This window comes from Lachancea thermotolerans (assembly GCF_000142805.1).
Source record: "Lachancea thermotolerans CBS 6340 chromosome F complete sequence".
Classification (NCBI taxonomy): domain Eukaryota; kingdom Fungi; phylum Ascomycota; class Saccharomycetes; order Saccharomycetales; family Saccharomycetaceae; genus Lachancea; species Lachancea thermotolerans.
The window spans coordinates 1,030,774-1,046,340 of NC_013082.1; the positions used below are offsets into that span (position 1 = coordinate 1,030,774).

General features: G+C 45.8%; 8 protein-coding genes and 3 non-coding genes across 11 annotated transcripts; 4 read left to right on the forward strand and 7 right to left on the reverse strand.

The window, feature by feature from the left end:
• Positions 1 to 330: 330 nt before the first annotated feature.
• On the reverse strand, positions 331 to 1,557 carry RPN7 (proteasome regulatory particle lid subunit RPN7; the record flags this gene model as incomplete). The annotated part of the gene is made up of 1 exon (XM_002554681.1): positions 331 to 1,557. One exon carries the CDS (start codon positions 1,555 to 1,557, stop codon positions 331 to 333), a length of 1,227 nt encoding a protein of 408 aa, XP_002554727.1.
• A 343-nt stretch (positions 1,558 to 1,900) lies between these two features.
• On the reverse strand, positions 1,901 to 2,533 carry ERP4 (Erp4p; the record flags this gene model as incomplete). The annotated part of the gene is made up of 1 exon (XM_002554682.1): positions 1,901 to 2,533. One exon carries the CDS (start codon positions 2,531 to 2,533, stop codon positions 1,901 to 1,903), a length of 633 nt encoding a protein of 210 aa, XP_002554728.1.
• A 2,881-nt stretch (positions 2,534 to 5,414) lies between these two features.
• Positions 5,415 to 6,194, forward strand: KLTH0F12276g (YwqG family protein; the record flags this gene model as incomplete). Its single annotated transcript, XM_002554683.1, has 1 exon — positions 5,415 to 6,194. One exon carries the CDS (start codon positions 5,415 to 5,417, stop codon positions 6,192 to 6,194), a length of 780 nt encoding a protein of 259 aa, XP_002554729.1.
• Positions 6,195 to 7,123: 929 nt separating this feature from the next.
• Positions 7,124 to 7,233, forward strand: KLTH0F12298r. Its single transcript has 2 exons — positions 7,124 to 7,159; positions 7,198 to 7,233. It is a non-coding gene; the product is annotated as a tRNA-Pro (tRNA).
• On the reverse strand, positions 7,233 to 8,381 carry SPO11 (DNA topoisomerase (ATP-hydrolyzing); the record flags this gene model as incomplete). Its single annotated transcript, XM_002554684.1, has 1 exon — positions 7,233 to 8,381. One exon carries the CDS (start codon positions 8,379 to 8,381, stop codon positions 7,233 to 7,235), a length of 1,149 nt encoding a protein of 382 aa, XP_002554730.1.
• Positions 8,382 to 8,542: 161 nt separating this feature from the next.
• On the reverse strand, positions 8,543 to 9,919 carry AIM17 (Aim17p; the record flags this gene model as incomplete). The annotated part of the gene is made up of 1 exon (XM_002554685.1): positions 8,543 to 9,919. One exon carries the CDS (start codon positions 9,917 to 9,919, stop codon positions 8,543 to 8,545), a length of 1,377 nt encoding a protein of 458 aa, XP_002554731.1.
• A 315-nt stretch (positions 9,920 to 10,234) lies between these two features.
• Positions 10,235 to 12,526, forward strand: PET127 (Pet127p; the record flags this gene model as incomplete). The annotated part of the gene is made up of 1 exon (XM_002554686.1): positions 10,235 to 12,526. The coding sequence occupies one exon, from the start codon at positions 10,235 to 10,237 to the stop codon at positions 12,524 to 12,526; it is 2,292 nt and encodes a 763-aa protein (XP_002554732.1).
• An 84-nt stretch (positions 12,527 to 12,610) lies between these two features.
• On the reverse strand, positions 12,611 to 13,636 carry ANY1 (Any1p; the record flags this gene model as incomplete). The annotated part of the gene is made up of 1 exon (XM_002554687.1): positions 12,611 to 13,636. One exon carries the CDS (start codon positions 13,634 to 13,636, stop codon positions 12,611 to 12,613), a length of 1,026 nt encoding a protein of 341 aa, XP_002554733.1.
• A 279-nt stretch (positions 13,637 to 13,915) lies between these two features.
• Positions 13,916 to 14,446, reverse strand: ADI1 (acireductone dioxygenase (Ni2+-requiring); the record flags this gene model as incomplete). Its single annotated transcript, XM_002554688.1, has 1 exon — positions 13,916 to 14,446. The coding sequence occupies one exon, from the start codon at positions 14,444 to 14,446 to the stop codon at positions 13,916 to 13,918; it is 531 nt and encodes a 176-aa protein (XP_002554734.1).
• Positions 14,447 to 14,675: 229 nt separating this feature from the next.
• Positions 14,676 to 14,747, reverse strand: KLTH0F12430r. Its single transcript has one exon. It is a non-coding gene; the product is annotated as a tRNA-Met (tRNA).
• Positions 14,748 to 15,381: 634 nt separating this feature from the next.
• KLTH0F12452r lies at positions 15,382 to 15,454 on the forward strand. Its single transcript has one exon. It is a non-coding gene; the product is annotated as a tRNA-Thr (tRNA).
• Positions 15,455 to 15,567: the final 113 nt, after the last annotated feature.

Consider the following 15,567-nt stretch of genomic DNA (forward strand, 5'->3'; position numbering starts at 1 on the left):
TTCGAAATTGTTGCGAGGGAGTCAATCTTTGGATGCTTGAAGCTTGCATTCTTGTGCAGAAGTTGCGTGCATGTATAGCTGAAATGAACTCATGGAATTGTAAGGACTCGTTGAAAAAGAACGTTTAGGTTAGGCTCTGCTACGCAAGAACTATACATGAACCAGCCACGTGAAACGCGCGGTTCATGTTTCGAATGCTCTTGTTTTGTGATCCCTGCTAGTTTTCTGTGCACTATAAAGCAGCACGCATCTGCGTGTGGGCATCACGCGACATGCGTCGGAAAGAAGTTCCACATCCACTTGATCAACGCTGTTTCATCTATGTAACATCTACACAACGCGGTCGGTACCCGTGAGCCTCACGGCCGTCCCGTACTTTTGAAGCTTCGTCAGCAAACCGTCACCTTGCTTTATCAGCGTGTGGTACTGCACGTTTTTGTTGTCGGGCCTGTTGGTCTCGACAATGCCATTGACTCTGTCGATGACGCAGTTGAGCTGCTTGTTGGGAATGAACTTCCCTAGGTCCTTGTCTAGAAAGTCGACGGAGACACCGAAAGCACTTGCCATGGTCTTTATTGATAGAGTCTTGTAAGACTCGAGTAGCTGTGCGTAGACCTTTCTCCTCATTTCACGCACGAAAAAGTCGGCGTGCTTGCTCAGGTATTTGCAGGGTACCAAGACCTTGTCGTACGTCTCCAAGAGGAATGGAAAGTAGCTTGAATACTCAGAGGTGTATAGCGATATGGTCAGGGAGGAAATGGACTGCAAAGCAGGGGTGTTGGTCATCAAGGACAGTAATTCAGGAGAGTCAATGATCTTATCTTTCAGCTCGGTTCTCTCCAATGCAAACAACCCAGCCACCGAAGCATATGTGGCAATGTTCTCATACGAGGTCAGCTCTGTAGATGTGAAAGTGGCTAGTGAGTCCACCAGTAGATTCGCCGCTTCTTTAAAATCCCTAATTGCCAAGCAATGCACGCCCTTGTAGGTCTTGTAGCGATTCCTTCTTTCCCAGTCTCCTCCCTTCTCGATCATGGAAAAGGTTTGCTCCAGCTTTTCTTTGACAAACTGCTGGTCATTGTAGAAGAAACCTAGCCTTGTTATGGTGAGCATGATGTCAATCTTGGAGCCCGTCGAGACAGCTTTATCTAGCGCTTTGGCCAGTGTCTTCTCAGCATTCGTTTTGTCACCAATCTGTGCATAATACTCTCCAAGCTTAACCCAAGCCTGGGCTTTCTCCAGCTCTCCCTCGTCTTTTTCTTCCACCTCTTGCAACCGCTCCTTTAGTTCAGTTATATTTTGTTGATTGCGATCAACAAGAGATTTGTATAGCGTCTCGTCCCACTCAAAGGCTCCCTTGGGGAGGTACTCTTCGTACAGGAACTTGTAAAATGGCGCCATGGCCTCTTCCTTTACCTTGTCCAGCACGAACTTCAGGGATGCCTCGTGCTGATCCTTCAGTCTCGGCTCAGACAAAATGAAGGCGTGGTCGGCAACTTCATAGTTGGGAACATTGGCCACGCTGCTTTCGACGTAATTGGATTCTTCTTCGGCCATCGTTTTGAAACTGTTCGCGGGTCCAGATTGTTTAACTCTCAGCGGTGGCAAATCGTGTAGCTCTGTACTGTTTTTCGATGTCTATTATTCAAGATATTAAGTCATTATATACGATGATGGCGGTTCTAGCGTGTTTAGGAACACTAACAGGTCAGGCAGGGTCGAGCAAAGAGATCGTAGCATGCTCCTACTGAGGCCAATCAATAGCTTGGGCACACCAAGCTTTTACCTGTTGTTTTCTCAAGAATGCTTATGTTTATCCCAGATTGTTGTTAAACTTATACATATATCGTGTATGCAAATCGGCAAGAGACCTGATGCGCAAGAACTTTACCCAGTCTATTTAGACGTAGTTCTTTTGACGGTCTTTGAACAAAAATTGAACAATCGCAGCCTGGATTACGCTAATGCCAACCGTCAAGCCCATGGTCAACATGGACATCCACACTAACCTACTCTCTGTAGATTTGACAGTGTACATGTTTCTCCACTCTCTAGCTCTGAGGTAATTCATCATTTTCGTGATTTTGTTGAGGTTTCTTTCAATCTCCTCAATAGCGTTATTCGCGATGGCGTCTTCGGGAGCGGCGTTGGCGCCCAAATTTTCTTTCTCCAGTTCCAAGGTGACCTCCACCTTCTTCAAAGCAGTCCCGTAGTTGTTGGAAAAGCAGAAAGAGTATTCGCCCAAGCCGAACGACTTGAGTAGGAAGTCTGAATACTTCTTGTGCGTCTCTGTGGCAATTGCTCTTCCATCGGGTGCAGTTATCTCAAAGTCAATTTCGAAGTTGCCACCGGTCAAGACTTGATAGCTTATGACAAGCGAATCATCGTTGGACTTTAGATCATAATATAAACATTCTTTGCTGAATGAAGGTAGCATCAGTGCCACCGGCGAGTAGCTGTTGGCATTGGCTAGCACACCAGTGATGCATAGGAAGAGCGCCGCAAACACGCTCACAATTGACTGGGCTAACATGATGGCACACGAACCGCTTCTGTTGCTAGTAGCTTGACGTTGTTTTGAAGGTGTGGTTTACGTGTACCGCCAAAAAATTTTAGACATGTTTTAGCAATGTATATATCACCATACACGTTTTACACAGGACCAGTAGCGGCCCAAGAGGAAGGTCTGGGAGTGAAGCTAAGCTTTGAGCACTCGGATTTAGCTATTCGTTGACCGTTCTAATTGATAATTCAAGACTGTTGAAATTGAGTTTTAGCCTTTTTTGAGTTCTATATGTCAGATAGAATTTTAATATCCTATGTTTGAGAATATTCGGGCCATGCTGTGGTAAATAAGCTCAGCGGCAGCAACTTTCGAAGCCCTTGGTATTTGATCCTGATTTTTAACGTAGTTCACAGGAACTCTTTGAGCTGCATAACAAATCAATTGCGATATATTTTTCAGCCTATGACAGTTATGTTGGAAGCGACAAAACTCATGAGAAAATATTGCCAAGCATATCGCTGCACCTGCTGCCTCAGTATTTGAAAGGCTTATCAAAGAAGACGCCCTTTCAAACATCCCTTGATACGTACAAATTCATTGCTTCCGGATTGGTATTACAAGCTTTCTGTTTTAAACTTCATTCGTGAAACTCGAAGTTGTTTTACTTCCCGCGCACTCGGCGCCCAAACTTGTCTTCACCGAGGACTATTTTGAGCAGCTTCAAAAACCAGAGGAAAAACGTAACCTTGATTACTACCTCGAGGTTGACCGCATAATAGCATACTCCCTTTGCCATCGGATCGGGGATTTCCGGAGCTAACCTAAAAGGATTCCGGGTCGTAGAACCACGAAGACTTCATAGGACTGCTATTACATATTATCTTGGATGCCAATTCTGACATTATTTGGGGCGACAGAGATGAAGAAAACTCGTTCATCTCAGGGGAGGATCTGAAAAACAAGGATTTCCGCAGGATTTCGTTTAATTGAGGCTGTACCTGAATTATCAAAATCAAAACACTGTCGCGGGGCGCATAGCAGTTTATCCTATGCCAACAAAAAACCCGTATTTTACAGAACGTGTTGCCTAATAGGCATTCTCGTCGGCAGGCCCCAAATGTTGAATTTTTTACCATCATGAGCCTATGCTGTGGACAAGGTTCAGAGAGAGGAAAACTTCACAGGCTTGTACACCCTTTCAATATTGCAAATCGCGGAAAGCCAGCACGCAGTAGATGCTTACGGGGCCATAATTTTCAACTGCGTTTACAGAGGCGCGCGCTAGCAATAAATATAACAGAATGAAACTTCACATGCCTGGTGGGTCCGGGCTTGAACCTGCATCCTAGAGAGCTATGGTCTTAGCAAATCTGCTAAGAAAGCTTATCAACTAAAAATGGTGGACCGCGTGTTTGCAGCCTGCGCAGCGCTTACTCTCTAAATGATTAATTTTTACAATGATTAATCCACTGCCAAGCTTTCGCATCACGGGGCTACCGTTCGCTTAGCTCATTACTTCTTCAGAGCTCATTTACACAATACACCAGGGCATGTTGATATTACCACGTGAGAGTCGTGGGTGTAAACTCCGTCGTAGTTTGTTGATGATAGGTATTTACAGAACAGCCCCTCAACTTCTGGGCTGTTTCCGTCAATACGGTCCTTTCAACCATTTTAGAAGTTCTCTAACTGCCCGGGCGTCTCGAAGATCACAGAGTTTCTGAGACAGATGAATCCAAGGTGATTTCTGAATTCCCGTTTGCGGAGCCTGGAAAAAAAAAAACGTGGTGCCCATGAACTTAAAAGCTAAGCTCACTTTCATCAAAGGCACAGAGGTTATGTAATGTCAGGGCTTCCGGTTCCAACAGACTACTGATCTCGATCCTTTTTGTTTTTACGGCGACTAGTCTGAGGAATGTAATACAATGAAAAGGCCTCCTCAGCACAGGATCGGCGGCTATAGTGATTCGTACAACTTGACTGAAGAGGGAACAGTTTCTGCGAAGATCTCGCAGAGCTGCTACAGATAGATATAGCAAGGTTCTGTACTTTTGTTTTTACTGATTCCTGTGGTTTGGAAAATAGGCCTCGGACTTCGCAACAGCCTACGCTACCCTATTAGCCAATATTGTACTATCAACCGGCCTTGGCTTTGTGCAAGTCTATTTGTACAACCTTCTCGTTGCGATAGGACTGCTAGGATAGAACTCTGGCCATCGCGGTCTCTTGCTTTAGACATAGTCGATCGCAGCTACAATTCCAAAAGGTTATGTACTCTTTCAAGTTTGTAAATCATCGTGTTTAGAATTTAAAATGCAGCATCTTCAGATGAGTTTTCTAACATGCGCTACTAAGTTAACTTTCGCTTTGTTGGCGGGCCTTTACAGAACGGTCAGTGCAACGCGCCAGCTCTCTTTCGACTACACAAATGATGGTATTCTTCGTAGAATACTGTGCCCTTGAACTAGCCACAGGTACTTACAAAACATAAAGAATACTTAAGAACAACTGCTTGCACAGGTAACCCTCTACTAGACTCCCATGCTTCGCGCGTCATGATTCTTTCTCCTGCAGATAACGGACGCTTTACAACGCAGGCTTGAGCACAACAGCTCCGCGGAGAAATTTCAGTTCTACTGATTCGAGTGTTTGATCTCAGCCTCATAGGGGCTTATGTTGAGGCATTCTTTTAAGAAAACAGCTAAAGCTATGGCGGCCTGTTTCGTGTTTAGCACCCTAGTAAAACTGACAGAACGATGAAATGTGGACTTGTGACAGTGTTTTATGGAAGAGGATCTCTCCAAAAGGTATTAGCTTCGGGGCTGAACCCATGGTAAGGGCTGGCATTCACGGTCGCGTTAGAATCTGTTTGTAACAAGGCCCTTCTAATAATGTTTATAATCTCGGCATGGCAGAAGACTTTGAGCTGCCGAGAAGTTACGAAAAGTACAGAGAGGTTCTAAAGCGTACGCTCAAGAAATGCATCAATATAAAAGCAGAGATCGCGTCAACGGGCCCTTTCGATAGCAAGTTCGGCGGTGATCCATACTTTCCAAAGAATGAAGCATATCCTGTGGATGAAGGAAGTGCACCTTTGGGGTTTTTAGTGCAGATCAACTTCGAGCAAGTCCCCTGCCTGAAGAACTATCCAAAAACGGGGATACTCCAGTTTTATGCAGGTCTCGAAGCGGGCGTGGCCATTTCAGATGATGAGTTCAAGCAATCGGGCTACCGTGTTATCTACTTTGAGAATGTCGAGACAGATGAATCGAAGCTAGTTTCTGATTTCTCGTTTGCGGAATCGGCGAGGGATGAGTTACCGGTTTCGTCAGATTCCAAACTTCTCTTCACCAAGGACACTCAGATTATGCCACCCTGTGACTTCCGTTTCGAACAAGTTTTAGACCGTGGAAGTTGTAGCAGCACCGGCAGTGGTCTCCTCGATTATTACGATATGTCCGATTCCTCTGGCCACAGAATCGGAGGTTATCCAGCTTTCACGCAAGAGGACCCCAGGCCGCTTTTCAGCGAAAACTTAACAGAGTTGTTGTTGCAGGTAGATACTGATGGTGATCCTGGTCCTGATATTATGTGGGGCGATGCTGGCGTGGGCAACTTTTTCATTTCTGAGGAGGATCTCAAAAACAAGAACTTCAACAAAGTCTTTTTCACTTGTGACTGCGCCTGAACCCTTAAACTCAAATAAATTATGCGATGCGTAGTATTAATAAGGGGGTGGCTGTCAATCCATACAATCTGAGAGTCCCTCCACTTCTTTATATTTATTGATACACTTTTGGGATCCAGCAATCAATAGTAGGACACTGTATTGTAGACAAACTAACGTGAAAGCTTCACAAGGTTATGAACGCTTTTGGACTTGCGAACTATGTTGGAGCCGGAGCATTGATAAATCCTGGATCAACTCAGCACCTGAAACCCGCGGGCAACCAAAAACCCCGCCATGGAAAGGGAAAGTGGCAAGAGAGCTCCATCCATCCGGTTAAAGATGGCGGTTAGGTATCATAGTTTTTGGATAAGGTAAGAAGTCCTCTGTATCCGAAAGTCACATGCGCAGTAACAGGTTTTTTGGCTCATTGGATAGAAAGTGACCGAGGTCGTTATACAGAAACCTGACATCTGCGCAAGATACTGGCACTACGCTGCAGACCCTAGGAAGTTCCTCTACTTCAAAATTATCTCCGCTTCCCGAAAAAAAACTGGGTACCGTAGTTTTCTTCACAGACCAAAGTCACCATGGGACCGACCGATGGAAGTAGTATCATATTAAGCCTAACTGCCTCGCCGAGTCAATTTCGCATGCTACCACGGTTCAAATGCGAGGTATACCTTGTTCAAAGGTCACCTTATTTGCGATGATATATTTGCCGGCCTTTGACTACTCTCATAATTGACTTTGAAATGTCGAATCCGGCTCCAGAAGGATTGCGGGGCTAGGGCTCCGCTCGAACTGCTTAGCCGCACCTGACTCCTGGTTGTATTACCTCCGGCATCATTACCATATTTATGTGACGTCCCCTATGACGAAATTCTGGGCATGTGATATTTTAAGACTACTGATTGCAATTTCACTCTTACTACTTCAACAATTAGTTAGGGCGTGTGGTCTAGTGGTATGATTCTCGCTTTGGGCGAAGTTCGAGTTACACTTGAGCTACAAATCACAAGCATGCGAGAGGCCCTGGGTTCAATTCCCAGCTCGCCCCTACTTATTTTTTTTGGAAAAATAGCTTGCGAAATCAGAATTGGAAACAGAATTCATTTCCGCTTTTTTCGAGTAGAATAGCTGCCGCTGTAACTCTTGCGTAAGCATGCGCTTGTTTTTGCCCGATAACTCTAATTCTGCTGTCCTTTGAAGGAGCTTCATTGCAAAATTGACGTCTCGTATTTTCAAATTTAGCAGTTGGAGGCCCCGCGTTGATAGTCGGTCATGTAGAAGTTCCTGGATCAAGACCCCCTTGTAACAAAGTCTGGGGCATTTTTCAACCGATTTCTCACAGTTTTGGATATACTTCAAGGCAATATCGATCCCATAAGGGTCGCTGTCAGTGTACACCTCGAATGCAACGCTTGGAGGGCAACTCAGCATGAGCTTATCAAGGAAGTGTCTTGTACGCCAATCTGGGTAACCTTTTCCTGTAACAATTAAAGCATTTGCACTGACTAGAATGTTGTCAACAAGGGTGTTGAAAACGGCATCTTTCTCCAGCACTACTACGCGGTCTATTTCGCTCCATATACCTGTGAAACTCGTATTAGCATCCATGAAGGGTATTAAAGATTTTTGGCGTTTCATAATCATGCTGTTGCCATGGTGTAGATCAATCGGGGTGAAACATAACCCCTTCTGGGCTGCGACAACTCGGAGCATATCGCGGTGTGGCAGCTCGAATGCCTTCGAAATAGCATTCAGCCACTCAGTAACAGTCCTTTGGTTTTTGTAAAGTTCAACGTTCAAGTAAAACACATCCCTTATGGTGCACGTTTCCTTTAAGTCCAGCTGCCTTTGCACGCGTTTCATCAAAGATATCAAGATTGCCGTTTTATCTGCTGAAACCCCAGTGACCCTTTCGAAGCCATAAAATGGAAACCGCATTGGCTGTTTGACTTGTTTGCCGCAGAGACCGAGTACAACGTTTAGAGGCTCTCTATGCTGCTCGATAGCGTTCTTCATCAGAGATAACAATGTTGATATTTCTGAGCTCAGTTCCTCTGAATTGTCAGGTTTAGTTAGTCTGATTTCCCTCACACATGGCGTCAGCGCCTCCGTTAATTGTCTTCTTGTGCTTGCCTGTTTACCTTGTATGAGGTCATGTAGCGACTCCCTCAACTTAACGTTAGCCTGAACGCCCATCGTTTCTCTCTTTTCCTCCTTCGTGTTGGGCGGCTACAAATATTATGTTTGTCATTCCGTCCTGAATTTCCTTAATGTAACTCATAACAATAATTTTGATTACACAGAAACTTTCAGCTCAAATAAACAACCGGCTATTCTAACTTACAAGCCTAGAAGTTCTAGTTTTTGGTGAGCGATTCATCACCCGTTTTGATAAGATGTAAAAGCCTGCTTTTTACGGCATCGTCATCGAGATAGCACCCTTGGAGCCACCGCTCACCGCTAAATGCAGCCCGCCCATGTAGTATACGTCTATTATCAAATATCACGCAGGTGTTCTCTGGAAGCTTGAGCCTAAACTGGTTTTGGGGCATTTTGACGAATTTCTCAAACTGCGCGAGTCCGCGTAGAAATTCCTTAAAAATAAGCCTCTGTGTCATTTTCCCACTTGGGGTTGAGATATCATGATCCTTAGGTTTCTCCCATATCCCAAAATCGAACGGAGCCTGAAACATTGGAGAGTAGCTTATTTCTTTAATCCGCGAAGCAAAGCTTGAAAGTGCAAGGTTCTCCGCAGTTGCCTCGTTTTCAACAACCAACGGGCGAGAGTTATAGTAGCGTTTGTCGTCCCGCTGGTAGCAGTAGTTGATTGGGACTTGAGTCAGAGCTTCGTAGGCATCTGCATGGGTATCGTGGACGTATCTCGCAGCGTTGAACGCATCCGAAAAGTAGCTCATCCCCGCTTCACCTTCTCCGGGGGGGTTTTTTAAAGCATGCAAGATCTGCCATCCAGGGGCGCTGTCAAGGTACAGTAGATCCTGATGGAGCGGGAGCGCAACATTGGTGTATGCGATATTCTCTGCGTCTGGCTTATTGACAACATCAAACGTCTCCCCGTAAAAAGTCCGTCTAATGGGGCCGATACGCTCAGCTACTTTTTTGACAAGGCTTTCAGAAGATGTCTGATGGTCGGGAAAATCTGTTATGAATGAGATCCCAAACTTGCGCATGTTCACGAGGGTTCTGTACAGCGCTCTGTCACTATGAGGGTCCATAAACGAATCATAAGACGTTGAGAGAAGGGACTTTATGTTTTGTTTCAAAAGCGCCTGATCCCATAGCACCGGTGTGTAAGGACTTGACTTTAGGTCAGAAGAATGTCCTGAATAGCGATTTAAAAAGGCGAGTGGGTATAAGTATTTATCACCATCCCCCCACTCAATATGGAGACCCTTTTTGTCTTCTGAAATATCTACCCGCTGTGGAATTGTCGATGCGGGGTTCAGTACCAGCTGTCCGGTTGTAAATAGCTTTTGGCCTGATGAAGGGTCTACCGATTTCCTGCTGCCTGAGGAATCTCTTAAGAAGAGGTTGCTAAATGACACAGTTGTAGGCTTGCCTTCTTTTGAGTTGGTATAGGTAACTGTTGTTGACTCCTTGTTGAACATAGTCTTAAGAATAGAACTAGGGGCGCTGCCCCCGAAGGACTCGCCCGGCCCTAGTGAAGCAGACAGCCTGCTATTCAATCTTCTGAAGACGCTGCTTTGGATCTTCATACTTCTGCTTCCTTTGGTCCACCAAAGTGACACATTCACCGGGCGGGATCCTACTCTACTCTTTTATACGTCAGGGTCGTCGTCCTAGGGGGGACGAAATATGAAAAGTGGTCTTATCAATTAGCGGCTTTGGTAGCCCGATCCTAATGAAACTCAAGAAATGTGGGGTATTAAAGATTGCTACTCGACAGCCACCCAGTGCTAGCTTTTATCGATTCTGTTATGAGAAGAGCGAGGCGATTGTTGTTTGCAATGTAATTTATGAGCTGTGCATCTTGAATTTCAATACAAAACTACAGGTTGACAGGAAAGGGTATGCTGAGCCCAAGCCGCTGCCTTACGCTACACCGATGCCGTTTCAATACGAGTGTTTCGTTGGCTAACCTGAAAGGTTTCAGTACAGACAGTGGCGGGGAAGTGGGCAAGGAACTGGAACACGCTTTGAACCTCTCTAATGAGATTAGCAAAACGAGCGAACAAAAGTTGCATTCAACTCAGGCCGGCGAAGACCAGGAGGCTACGAGAACAAAGGCTAGCGGAAAGGCCAGCCTCAAGTATGTTAAGGAAGTTGACCGGATGTTAAATCGCGAACGCGGCCCAACTCGAAGCCAAGGACAGAGGATCCTGGAGACGGCAAACAAAATCCTACAGCGAAAAGAGGGCTCGGCCAAAACTTTCAAAGCACAGTTCTGCGTGCAGCCGTCCGGGATAAGCTTCGAGCCAATCAAGGCGACAGGTGGAGCTGATGCGAAGCCCCCAAAGCTATGTCATGAGCTGGACCGAGTTTTGTTCCAACCCATGAACTTTCACAACCTTCAGGATGCTCGATCTGGCACCTACAACTTCAGTAAGTGGCTTGAAAACATTATAAAGGTTGACGACTTCGATTTCGAAGCCGTGTCCGAGTTTGTAACGGCATCCAAAGATAAAAAAATGCTGGAGCTGACACAAGATCACAACAAAAGATACTATTCCTCCACTAGCTCTATGACGGGCATCCTTTCACACATGCATTTTCTCATTTCCAATTTCAGGAAAACAAACATGTCCATGATTTCCAAGCACTTCGCGGAGCGCTCTGCGGGCTTTACCTGGGGCGCGCAGCTGCCAGCTGTTGTCATAATGAAACGCATGAAACAAGAAAAGGAGGTTTACTCAATAGACTCTGACAAGTCTTCTGATCGTGAACTCATTTTATCACTCTTAGGGCATGCTCTTGAGACTGTCTTAACTACTGAGGAAAAACAATTTAAGCAGGTTTACGACAAATCGTCAAGAACTGATGCCTCTGTCCGAACTCCACCGGCAGGAAGCTACCACTATGCTAAGATTCAAGACTTTGTGCTCAGGTCTCAATTGGATGCGTACCATGATAAGCTGCCCGGAACAGGCGTGTTTGATCTCAAAACAAGAGCAGTAGCGGCTGTAAGACACGACATTGCATATGTCGAGAAAAATGATAATTATACCGGATACCAAATTCAACAAACGCTCGGAAAATTCGAATCGTTCGAAAGAGAACTCTTTGAGCTGATAAGGAGCACCATGCTCAAATACTCACTACAGGCCCGCATTGGTTGCATGGACGGCATATTTGTTGCTTACCACAATATATCAAAAATGTTTGGCTTCCAGTATCTCCCTTTTGAGGAGATGGATCATATTTTGCATAGCTATAAATGCCGATCGTTCGAAAACGTGCTTGAAGGCCGAAGCGAAGCCTTCAAGGCAATATTCGGAGAAGAGGATTTTATAGTCAAACATGACTATGCGAATTTCGAACGAAAAATATCATCTGCAATCGCTGACAGCGAGTTCAAGATTTCGATGTCTGTGCTTAACAATTTGCTGCGGTTAGTCGAGTCTGAGCTCCCCGACAAATCCTACTCTTGTAGGTTGGTATTCAAAGCTGAAAAAAAGAGGGTATTTGACAAAAGCGGCAATTCACGTAAGGTTCCAGTGCTTAATGTCATAGTGGCACCTTTGACAGAGGAACAGACCAACGAATTTCAGAACACAGACCTGAGAAAAGAATGCCTACAAGATAATGGTAAAACCAACAATTACATACAAAGAATGCGCCAGCTCAATGAAAAGACAGCAAAAACACTTATTGGCTTTGAAGTTTTTGTCGAGCATGAAGTTCAGCATCACCCAGACACTATAAAGCAGCCCCGTTTTGCTGACAAGAAGTCAACGGTGTTAGACGAAAAGGCAAAAAGGTTCGTCAAGGCAGCAACTCAAAAGAACTACTATGAGGATCTTGCTGAGTGGAAACACGTTCAATTCTTTCACCCACTAGACATCTTGAAGTGGAAGCCTAAGTTTGAAGTGAATCAAATAACTAATGAGGACAAGTTAAGGAAATTGTATCTTGCATACTTAGATGACAGGCTCTCCGCATTGAGAGGGCAAAGCACGTCGGATAAGCCACCGAAGGCTTCGCGGGACATCATATCCGAACGCATCAAAAATTTCATGTCAGGAGAGAGTGCAAGCAACGGAGAGAGAGGCGCCACTGCTGACAAGACAGAAGTCTCACAGCTTCAGGCGGTTTTACGTGCATATTCGAAAAAAGGAGAGCTCGCTGTGAAGCACTCTAAATAAACATATGCATGGGAGACCTCAAAGTTGACCAACTACATATTTACAAACGCTTAATGTACAATTGAATAATTTTGTCCGATAAATTCAAGTTGAAGCTGAATCAAAAGTCTTCAACTCAACTTCCTCGTTCTGTGGAACTGCTATTGTGTTCGGATAGTAGAACCTGTAGTAGACGTACTGGAAGGCGATATAAAAATCGAGGGACATTTGAAACAAGGCGAAAAACAGAAACAAAGCGGATATATTGTTGGCGCCGAACACGAGATAGCTGATTTTCACCACGTCTCCACACAACCAACTTACTAGAAGTATCAGCTTGAATCCTTGGGTAGACTTGAGCTTGTTCAAAATAGAGATTTGTGGCAGTGGCAGGAGGGATTCGATCAAAAGTCCGAGAGAGCCAATGGTGGAGCCGATCCACTGGGCCAAGGAGTCCCAGTTCATTACTTTTGCGGCAAAGAGCGTGATCGTGATCTGTGCAGTTGAAAAGTAGGCCAGGAAAAGCCAGAACCTCGAATTTTCGTTCCACTGCCAGAAAGACCTGAATCTTCGATAGCTTGGATCGAAGAACTTGAGAAACTTGTAGACCAGGACCAGCAAGATTTTATATGCGAAGTCGAAGAAACTTTTGTATGAGAGTGATTTGATGAGGAGCCTCCAATCTGGACCGAAAGGATTGAGAGGGAAGTATTCGAGCCAAACGTCGTGCAGAAGCTGCGTGAGAGGCTCGACCGGCTCGAGATTTTCGTATTTGTATTCTTCGGGCCGGTAACGCAAGCTCGTGTGTAAAAGTATGAGCTGGATGAATATCATCACGAGCGACTGTCTGAGCAATGTTATGTCGTAAGGAGTAATGAGGTAGTAGGAGATTCTGAGGATGCTTGCCAGCAGCATCGTGGCGCAGATGTCAATGGAAAACCCAAGCGCGGTTTTGGATTTCTTAATGCTGAGAACAGTGGTGCCGTAGGATATAAGCGGCGTAAAGCAGATCATGTTGTTCAGCACAAACTGCATAGTCAGCCATTCTGGGATGTAGAACTGGTCAATGCGAGGAAAGTACGATCCTGAACCCGGGTTGTTTCCCGGGACGTTTACGTCTTCTGCTGCCATCTTGATGTGTGAGTGGTAGCTGAACGTAGTTGCAAAAGCGTTCGGGTCTCTATAACTCTGACCGATGGACTACTTTTGCGACTTTGTCCCCAGAGTGGTCTTTGATGATTATTTTACTGGATAATATTTTTATCACTGCGCCAATGGCTTTCTGACACCTTTTCATGCACAAAACATAAACACAGGAACTATGAACGAGGCTCGGCGCACTTCGACGCCGGTAGGCACGAACTCGAGTTAAAATCAAAGGTATATGAATATATAAACTAGACCGAAAGCCTACTTGCTGGCCTGTACGGAAGACAGGTATTCGCGGCGGATGGGGAAGCCGTCAGCGTCGGGCCGGCTGTGTGCGATCCACTTTGGCTCGTCCTGGAATAGACGCACGGCAGCGACGTAGTTGTCAGTCGTGAGTGTAAAGCGGTGGTAGATGCCGGCGGGCAGGATAAGCAGATCCCCAGGAACTAGCTTGCAGCGGACCCAGCGATCGTCGGGCTCGTTGCGCACGTCAAAGTAGCCCTCGCCGTCTATTATATACCGGATCTCCTCGTCTTCATGTAGATGCTCGGTGTAGAAGGTCCGCAGCTTTGGCAGCAGCTGGTCGCCCAGCGTCTCGCTGGACATGCGCACGGTGTCTCTATTCTTGTAGCCCCGTTCCAGAGCGACTTTGTCCATCTCCGCCTCGGTCGGGCAATGCTTGTATATGACCCCGATATTCGCGAGCTGCTCCAGGGAGAGCGCCTCGCCAGAGTTGTGAGGCTCTCTGAAGTCGACCGAGTCGTCGTTGTCGTGATAGTACGCTTCCACCATGCTTGGATCTTCAAAAAGTGACGAAGAGGAAGTTTAGAGTCCTTTTCCGTGGAAACTATATGAATGTGGCTTTATACGCTGCTATCCCCACGCAGGACAAAGGCAACTAAGGAGAGGCTAGATTGCAGGCGAGCGCAGCAAGACATCAGAGAGAGGATGTTTTTGAGCCGGTAGCCACACTGTGATCCCGTGCTCACTGTAAGTGAAGACTGAGAAAAACAAAAATATCTAGCGCTGCTAGGTTTCGATCCTAGGACATCAGGGTTATGAGCCCTGCGCGCTTCCACTGCGCCACAGCGCTACTAGATGTTATTCAGACTGAAACGTGCGTATATGTAATTTCTCGAACATAATGTGATCTTTATAGGGCGGATCCTTGACGCAGAATCGCCAATCATATATGCAGAACCTGCTCCATTGGAGAAACGCGCCCGTGTTATGCCGCATAGGCACTGCTACTGCGCGCTATGGACCATTGCGGCTTCTTCGAGGGCGGGGCTTGGCCTTCGCTTCAGCCTCCCTCGAGAAGTCTATATATCACGCGTCACGGAATGCCAAGTCTTGTGTTTTTGGCGCCCCCAGGCAATCCTTCCTTCCTAAAATACCCTGCCACGCACAGCTCAAGCGGTTTACTACCATCCGCGAAGCCACATCGCCAAGGGACCTTTGAGGTGGCTAGTCGCTAGACTAATGAGTCGCACTTAATAGTTACCACGGCGACTTCTTAGCTGTTCCAGGCTTTTGTTGCCGTAAAAGTCGCCTGAGTCATCGCTGCTAGAGCACTCTAGTCGTTAGGTGGCTCAATTGGCTTTCTCGTGACCACGAAAGGAATAACGCTTCCATGCATGGCACTTTAGTCACTCCCAGGAACACCAGGCTTTGGGATACCCTTGCCTTAGAACCGCTATAATCTCATGCATAGAACAACAAGTAAAGCTTCTATGGCCAAGTTGGTAAGGCGCCACACTAGTAATGTGGAGATCATCAGTTCAAATCTGGTTGGAAGCATTTTTATTTGAATGTTTATTTTGAGCATTTCCTTTTTTGGTCTCGATGCTGTTTATTTTTGCCGTACGGTCCATAAATCCTTCGAAAGAAGAGCCTTGCAGCGTTTTCAATGT